Here is a 9,542-nt window from a genome sequence, read left to right on the forward strand (position 1 = left end):
CCATATAGTGGAGGGCAAGTGAGGTGGTTCTCCCATTGAAGCACAGTTCTGTTACTCTGTTTAATACGGATGCACCGAAATTTCAGCTGCTGACATTTTCGCCAAATTGTATTATTTTTTTAAAAAAAATGTATACAGATTTTTTTTTATTTTGTAGTGCACAGTTTAACAGACATACTTGCATTGACAATTCAGATGATTATATATCACAATGAAAGATAGTAACGATAACATGAAAGTCAAGAATACTGTTTTGGGGCAGGGGAGGGGGGGGGAACACTATGGGACAGGGGAGGAGGTAGAACACTATGGGACAGGGGGGGGCAATACTATGGGACAGGGGAGGGGGGACGATACTATGGGACGGGGGAGAGGGTGGGGAGAAAGAACACTAAAAGAGGGGGAGAAGAGAGGAACACTAGAGGGGGGACGACTAATGTACAGGGAAAGGAAAAGGAACACTGGGGTAGGGGGGCCACTAAAAGAGAAGGGAGAAGGGAAGCTTTCATATTAAATTCATTAAAAAGTCTAATATTAATACAATTATAGAAAAAAACTATTTTAAAATCATTTGTGGAAAAAAAGTCCTTTTCAGTTTTGGTTTTCAGCCAAGGGCTTCCTGACTTTTCGGTTTCGGCCCAGAATTTTCATTTCGGTGCATCCCTACTGATTACTCTTTCCTATAGATTTTATAATGTAAATGCTTATTCATATTCAAAAACAGAGTTATTTTTGTTTGTTTGTAAAATGCTTTCTCAAAGCTATTCGAAATACTGGCCGAAGCAAACTGAATGATTTTGTAAGCAGTGATGGGCAGCTGTGAGAGGCTGAGAGTTGGCAGCTGATGCTCTCACCAATCTCTCACACCCATTGCTGCTCACACTAATGCAAAATCTGAGCAGTGGGACCCTCATCCAGTCTTTAAAAAAAAAACTAACTATATGAAGTGCTTATTATCCTTTTTATATGTTTGTTATGCAAAATTGTTTTGGTCGTAGTCCTTTAGACAATAAAATTAGAATATTTATTTCTTCCTCCTCCCAACTACAACTTTGTGACATGGAATATGATTATATAGTACAGGTAATTTTAAGTAAAACTAAGAAGTTAATTGATCATGGAGGTTTAACAAGCCCTGGCAAATAAAACATATTCTAGAGCTAATTACCTTACCTTTGGGTAGAAGTTATATTTGTGGGACTTTGTATGTTTTGTAGCATTTTCCTGTTTTGTTTTTTGTGCATTTTTTTTATTTTTAAAATTCATTTTTCTTTGTTTATTATTAAACAATATCTGTTGTTTTTTGTTGTTGTTGTTTTTTTTTTCTTTTTTTTGCAGCCCGGAAAAGTTTTTATGTCTATGCTATCTTCTTGGCTGTCCTTAATTTGGTGCAAGGGATAGGCAGTGCCTTGCTTTGTGCAGACATCATAAATGGCTTGTGGTAAGTAGTTTAAACCTAGCAGTGGCTTTTTGTGATTATCTTCACCGTCCTCCGTTATTGTATATCTTCTTATTGCTACAGTTTCTAAAAGAATAAGATGAATATTCCTTAAAGTGGCACTAAACTTAAAACACATTTCTATATTCGTAAATGCTGGCTTCTAACGGCCCAAAATACATTTCTTATACCAAAAATATGTCATGTGTTTATCTCCCCTAACAATCACTGCAAATTAATGTACAGATACCAAGGAAAATGGAAAAAGCTTATTACAAGGACAAAAATCAATAATAATTCAAATGTATGTTGTAGGGAATGATATGAAAAGGGAAAATAACTAAAGGATCCATTCTAACTTTGTTAAAAAACCAAACAATCAGAATTCAGGTACAGGTATTATTCTGTACATATTATTTAGTAACCAGAATTTGTACAAATGAGGGGAAACTATATCTGCCTCAATTATGTTATTAAATGCTGACCTTCAATAGCAATACACATTTGACTTGTACAATAAAACTAAAGCCTTGTTTCTTTTTCCCAAACCTTGCGATTATAATCAAAATCGTTCATCCAGTTTGTTTTTTAGCTTGGAAAAAAAAAATGGTTCTTTGTCAAAGATTTTGCATTATAATCAATATAATAGGGTTTGCAATATTGCCCTGGAATTTCTTCTGTCTCTAATCCTAACTTGTACATGTCTCAAAGGGAAGCCCAATTCATAAGCACGGATATTGCAAATTGATGATATTTCCAGAGGGAACTGATAATGGAAAATAATAGTTACAGACCTTGACAAAAGATGCAAATGATGTCTAACTTTTGGAGGTTTTTTTTTTTTGGTTTTGTTTTTTACAATCTTTATTTGTAAGATTTTAACAGAGCAGTACATAAAACTAGGTTAAAATGTGTACAAGTCAATCAATGCCCATATATGTCGGTTGTGGTTGTGTTAGTGACAGAATGCAGTTTGGGCAGGTCTCGTTGTTACGATGTGCTTGCTGTTTGCTATAGATCGGTGAGGGTTGAGCTGTGTTTGCTATATAAACACCTTTCTGATTGTAACTTTCCCTTCTTTATAGTTTAGTGGATGTCACTACGTTCCTGTACTTCAGCTTGTTTGCTCCACTTATGTATGTGGCATTCCTGAAAAGTTTTTTTGGGTGAGTAACCAAAAATGTAGAATGCATCTTGCTTAATAACTATATTTTTTCCCTTTTAAATATTGACTATCAATTCAGAATCAGTGACATTTGTTCCCTCACCCCAGTAAACAATGTGGCAGCATGTGCTGGGGTTAATGAAGCAACAGTTGTTTGTTTAAAAAACAAAAAACCTTTCCTTCAATGCACTTCTGCATTCTGAGCAACAGTCATCCCATGATCTGTTATCTACAGATAAATCTCATTCTAGGGCAGTGATGGCGAACCTTTTTGAGCCCGAGTGCCCAAACCGCAATACATGCCAACTTTTTTTTCCTTAAAGTGCCAACACGGCAATTAAACCTGAATACTGAGGTTTAAGTTTAGAAAAAACAACTCGTACTGTTGTCCAAACTAATTAACAACTTTTGTTTTAAAAGAACACAACAGGGCGGGGCCTGACCGCCATGCAGACAAGTCGCATATAGAGAGAGCTCCTGGAAAATCCTATTAAAACAGCGAAATTAACGAATATTCACTCGAGAAATCAAGCTAAAACCCTGTTGGAGTACCTCTGCAAGCACGGGAGACAGCTTTTTAAGGAATCTCTCTGATTTACTGGAGGTCGCACCCCGAAGCCTCTTTGGGCCTACTTGCGGACGCAGCCGGGAAGATACGGCCGGTCTCCCGATGGCCTTCACTACTGCGGCACAGAGAGGTGAAAGGGACCCCTGTTCCCCCCCCCTGCCGTTGAGGGACATCACGGCACCTGCACAAGCGAGAAAAAAACGCCGAGAGGCACCAGACAGCAGGGACGAAGCTAAGATGGCCGCCCATCGTAGGCCCAAGAAACGGAGCACGCACGCCCGACATGCCGCAAACCCTCTACTGGAATTCGATCGGCTCTGCGCGAGCCTATGGGCAGTGTTGTGGGACCGCGGAATGGCACGCAGAATGGCAGGCAAGCTAGTGGCCACGTGGATCCGGCCTACAACCCGTCGCCTCCACTACAGGCACCCCCCGCAAGCACCCAGAAAGGCCGCCAAAACACGAAAAGGCCAGCGACCCCACGGGCGGGACGCGACGTCCGGCCACCTGGGCAAACACATAGGGGTGAGCGAAACCACAAAACCTGGCCCCCACACAAGCCACTCACCTGATCCGGGAACCGGTGCACGGCACAGCCTATATCATCCCCTCCACATCACAGCTGCGAAGCAAGAAGCCGCAAAGCTGCGCACTCCACTAACCGCAGGGAGAACTCATTCCCGGGCCAGAGGTGCCCCTGAGACTCACACCGCAGGCAAGATACGAGACACGGCTATGGGCATAGGCTAAAGGAACTTTCTCGATGCCTCCTGAGCGAGCACGCCTCAATGGGGACAGTCAGCAATCACCTGTCTATTCTTCCAGCCCCCACTTTGAGAGACAATACGGGACTTACATTTACCTTTTTATTTTATTTTATTTTATCTTAGAATCGATAGCAAACCTTTTCATTACCAAGCTTGTTTAGTAACAAGCCTGACCGTGTTTTTACATGCTTAAATATGTACAACTGCAATGATAGCCAGACACGTTCTGTTAGCGTGATATATTTCTCTCTTTATTAGCTATCAGGCATGGAAATCTTAACCTGTTCAGGCACTGGTATATGATAGTAATGCTATGCTTAGTGATTTACAAAGTGCTACTGGGGTTCCCATTCGCACCACTGGGCTAGAAATGTAAATATTGTCTCACTACCCATTGTTGCCTCCTGCCTCGCCTGCACTCTGAGCCAGCTAGGTCTCTCACTTGCTTATCTGATGCATACTATTACTGTTTTATCTGAGGATATGCTGGATGCCGTCTGTGACACGCTATGCCCTCATAACGACTGCCATATGCTCCCTCGTTAAAAGTGGCAACTATTTTGTTATGTTCTTTATTCGTAATGCACTTAAGTCCTACATGTCTACCACTCATGACCCCTATATAAGATAAGGTGCGCAGTTTGGCGTACATGCCATCACTATAGAGTTTAGGGTTGGGCTTGGCCGTGTGGCAAGGTGAGAGGGCTCACGACTAGCACTTATCCCCCTTACATATGGCGATATGTTCCATTCGTTAAACGTGCTGTGCTCCTAAACAGCCTGCCACTGGCCCCTTCCATGCCGACTAGTTTGTGTGTCTGACGACCTACTACTTGTACTACGTATTCTCTTATGAGCGTCACCTGAAGCGTATAACACTAGAGTGCATGCATATCTAGCCTAGCATAGCCATCACCAACGATAATCTATTAAGGTCTCATAGCTCGTTCACTACATGTCTTGGCACGTTTATTACTTCTTACAATTTACTGAAGTCTCATAACTTGATAACCTCATGTTCTAGCATATTATTAACCGCTACGGATGTCATATAGCTTGTTAATCTCACATTATATATATAAAACTGTGCTGTCTAATCTGCCTCAATTTGAAATGCTAATGCTATGCTTGCAAGGGCTGTTGTGGCCTTGCACGTTTATTGTTATTCCAAGCACAAATAAAATAAAGAATTAAAAAAAAAAAAAAAAAAAAAAAACACAACAGAGAGTTCAATGATACAAATTTTAAATAATGATATAAATAGATACAATTAAGCTTATATTTATTAGTATCTCCAACAAATGCAATACATACACACAGACTGCTGAATACACACACACACACACACACACACACACAAGACTTCTGAATATACACACACACACACACACACACACACAGACTGCTGAATACACACACACACCGTGTGGGGGGGGGGGGGGTAGGGGTACTGCTGGGGGGGGGAAACGTGTTTAAAAAAAAAAAAAAAAGTATATTAAAACAGTATCTTCTCCCTCCCCCTCCTTCTTACCTTTATTGAAGGAGGGGGGGGACGGGGGACACAGTCATCCCTGGAGGTCCGGTGGTGGTAAGCACTGCTTCCGGGTCGGGAGACAGGGGGAGGGATCTGTGAAGCAGCTCCCCTGACCTCCCGCGCGATGCTTTGTGTAGCGTTGCCATGGTAACGAGCGGCAACGCTCCACACAGCATCGCGTGGGAGGACAGGGGAGCTGCTTCACAGATCCCTCCCCCTGCCTCCCGACACGGAAGCAGAGTAGGCGCCTGCCGTTTCGGGCAGGCAGGTGCCTACTCTGCAAAATGGCGAACCTATGGCCGCGTGCTGACAGAGATGGCACGGCGTGCCACAGGTTCGCCATCACTGTTCTAGGGCATTCATTTTCTGTGTGTTTTCTCTAGCAGTGTTGTGCGCGCAAGTTCAATTTCCATACGGCGCTGTTAACTAATTTGCATCCTCTGCCTCTTTAAACAATCATCAAGCTTTGAGTAGTAATAATATAGGAATAAATAATTATTTCCCCATTGCAATATGCTATTTCTCACAAATCACATGAAGTCCATGGTTCCATGCATCTGACGTGGTACATTACTCACCAAATATGTGATGTAGCTTTGAAGCCCTTCTGGCCATCAAACCCTCCAAGGTTTTAGTTCACTTTTACATTGTAAAGGATCTACTTGTAGTTTGTGTGTATGTATAAAATCACACATATATCTGACAGTGATTTTACTTTCTATGTGTGCATGATGCATTGTGGCTTTAGTGTCGATGATTTGCATAAGTACAGGTGCCTCTCTTGTGGCCGTGTACACTATTCCTGACTTTTATCTTCTCTTGTAGGTCAGAGCCAAAGATTCTTTTCTCCTATAAGTCCCAGGTGGATGAGCCGGATGAGTCGGATGTGCATCTTCCGCATCCCTATGCTGTAGCCAAGAAAGATGGTGTAGACACTGGATTCTATTCCAGCACTCAGATTGACACCACAGCCTACCTTGATGACGTAGCTTCTATGCCACATCTGGTTGGGAGCATCAACAGTGTTGACAGCGACCGATGGAAAGCTATAAACACCTAAGCTTCAACAGCTCTGCAGTGCTTTATGAGAGTGCAATCTTTTTGAAAAACATTATCCTGTTTTGGGTTTTCAAGAGCATAACAAAGGAAAGAGACCATGGCTGTAGTCCTCTTATGCAAATATTTTCTGAGGAAGACTTTTCCAAAAGCCTGCTCTTTATCTGCATTGTGAAAGGAAATGGCATCCTTATAAACAGCCCAAACGCTGCTATACCGTCTACTGCGCTGTCTGCTGGGTTGGTAAAAACACCACGTAGAGTCGTGTCACTGGATGGCCAGATCAGTTTGCTGCTCGAGCTGCGTCGCATTGCCAAAGTCTTTCAGTATTCTAAAGGGAAACAATGCTTTGCAAAACTTTTCCCACCTCCCTTTAGCTCTGAAAGGGCTAAAAAAAAAAATGTAAAGAAGAAACAAACAAAAAAGACAAAACACCATACGTAGATTATGCATTCTGGCTTACTGAGGACACCCATAGAATCACATCAGTCCAGCAAATATTGGGGTGTTGTGGGATGGCAATCATCTTACATCCATAATTATCAGCAAGGCAAATGTTTTAATTTTGAATATTAGACAGGCTTACCTATATCTTGAGATATATATAAAAATGTAATTCGGACTACAGAAGAAGAAAGAAAATATATACACACACTCTCAGATACATTGCAATGCGGATGCTAAACTGAAGCAATTGGAATAGTAAGGTGGGGCTAATATACTGTATACACAATAGACATGAGCTAGATTCGTTTGGCTGCCTTTTATGGCAGTGCTAGTGATTGTCGGGCTACAGTGAGAATATCTGCCAGTGACTTTTCAGGAAAGATGCAGCTGGCTGTGTCTCATAGAGGCTGTCACTTAAATTTATATGGATTTATCATTGCGACAATTGTTAAATCTCAGATCTCAAGTATACATCAGGCATTCTAAATGCTATAAATTATTGTAAATCATCCCTGTGTTGAGTTACCAGTGTGTGAGATCACCTATATTTTTACATTTTGGAATTGGTTTACTGATTTGCACAAATTATCCTGAAACAAAACAAGCTATGCAAACAGTCACATTGGACAGTTTGACAGATGTCCTAAATCAGCTATTTTTGTGTTCTGTTTTCAATTCTATAAAATTTGATGTTAAGTCAACAAATCGCTTTTAAATGTTTAAAGTGCAATTTAACTGTGTGAGTGTATATATGTATGTGTGTATATATATATATATATATATATATATATATATATATATTGCTGTATTCATAAGCCAACAAATTCACATAAATTGGTTATTTATAACAATGTGCAAAGTATCATTGTATGTATTGCCTTGGCATTAGTTGCTGATTCAACAAACCTCCACTTAGCCCCAGAAAGTAGGTTGTTCATTTTTACTTTTCCCCCTCTTTTTTTTTTTGGTAACTTTTTTTTCCTTTTCTTATTTTGGAAGTACAACTTAATAGATCATTTTCAGAGCACTGTTTATTTCTGCTTAACGTTACAGTGGTTAAAGGGACACTATATGCACCAAAACAACTTTAGCTTAATGAATCAGTTTTGGTGTATAGAACAACATGCCCCTGCATACCCACTGCTCAATTCTCTACCATTTAGGAGTTAAATCACTTTGTTTATGCACCCTAGTCACACCTCCCTGTGTGTGAATTACACTTCCTTACTAAACACTTCCTTTCTAAACCTCTACTATTTATACTTCCTTGATTGCAAATTCCATTTCATCTAAAATGTCTTATCACCTGTACTGGTAGTAGCTTACTAGACCCTACAGGAGCATCCTGTATGTAATTTAAGGTTCAGTTGACAGAGCAGGAGATGTAAATTTCATCTGATTGAAACAGAAACAAAAGTGATTTACCTCCTAAATGGCAGAGAATTGAGCAATGAAATGGCAGAGACATGATCTATGCACTAAAACTGCTTCATTAAGCTAAAGTTGTTTTGTTGACTATAGTGCCCTTTAACTCTTATCATACAATATTTTGTTTAATAGCGACTTTAAGTGACTATCTTTAGTCTTTCAGGTCAAGGGCCTGCTGTGGACTTGCTCTTTTTTTAGGGAAGAAATAGATTCTTCTAATCTGAGAACAAGGCTTCAGTCTCCCTGTAACACTAGGTTTTTTCCCAATAGTCCATGGGCCAGCTCTCAGTATGTAGGAAACTATCCTGTATGGAAAGATGAATGCCTGTCTCCACCTAGTGGACTATAGCTGACTGATCATCCAGGTGTACATTAGCAGTGATTCTAAAGTGAATAATACATATTTTATCATCTACCAACTGAAAAAACAACTAGTTAACAGTTCTTGTAGTGCTGGGGGTGTATAAGGGGTACACTTGAAGACCACTATGTAATCTGCAACCATTTTAGCTTTGACTTGGATAAAGATCTTTGTAGCTTTATTGGTTCCATTGTACACCTCTAGATAATGCACCACTGTTTTACAGGTCATATAGCTAAGTAAGAGAGCTCTTGACATTATATTTTAGGCAGTATGTGCTGCAGTGTATATGATAGAATGAGTTTCCTGGCTACCGCCATGTAAGTAGTCCAACTATTTTAGAATGGTTTGACTTCTTAAGTGTGGTTTGCTGTGTACTGTCTCCTGTCATATAACAGCTGGAAGTGAGAGCTTGTGTGTGAAGTCCTGCTGTGCAGGGTCAGCTTATTGTGCCTGAGAGTGTAAGCTGATCTCTCAGCCAATGAGCTAAGCCCTGCACATCCTGGCTTAGCTCTGTGAAGAGAGCTTACAGCAGCTATGAATAGGCAGGGATTGACACCTGGTGCATCCAGGTAAGGTGTCAAACCGTTAGCTAATTGTTTTGACTAACTATATTGAAGGGGTGACCCAGAGCACTCCTGGCACCATAAGCAATGCTGTGTGCTGTAGTTGTTATGGTATTTTGAGTGTTCATTTAACAGATTTCACATACCTTTCATAACCCTCTGCAAAATTGAATGAATACAAAAGACCAAGGGAATCTTTGTGGTTTTTCCTT

General features: G+C 40.6%; 1 protein-coding gene across 2 annotated transcripts in view; it reads left to right on the forward strand.

Annotated features, from left to right (window-relative positions):
• Window positions 1-7,713, forward strand: part of TPRA1 (transmembrane protein adipocyte associated 1) — a 28,964-nt gene extending 21,251 nt beyond the window's left edge. For both annotated transcript variants that reach the window (XM_063427385.1, XM_063427386.1), the window contains exons 9-11: window positions 1,339-1,441; window positions 2,524-2,604; window positions 6,298-7,713. In XM_063427385.1, the coding sequence (XP_063283455.1) occupies window positions 1,339-1,441; window positions 2,524-2,604; window positions 6,298-6,532 (419 nt within the window). In that variant the 3' untranslated portion in view covers window positions 6,533-7,713. The remainder of the gene's footprint in view (window positions 1-1,338; window positions 1,442-2,523; window positions 2,605-6,297) is intronic.
• The last annotated feature ends 1,829 nt before the right edge of the window (window positions 7,714-9,542 follow it).

Source organism: Pelobates fuscus, chromosome 7 (assembly GCF_036172605.1).
Source record: "Pelobates fuscus isolate aPelFus1 chromosome 7, aPelFus1.pri, whole genome shotgun sequence".
In the NCBI taxonomy this organism is placed as follows: domain Eukaryota; kingdom Metazoa; phylum Chordata; class Amphibia; order Anura; family Pelobatidae; genus Pelobates; species Pelobates fuscus.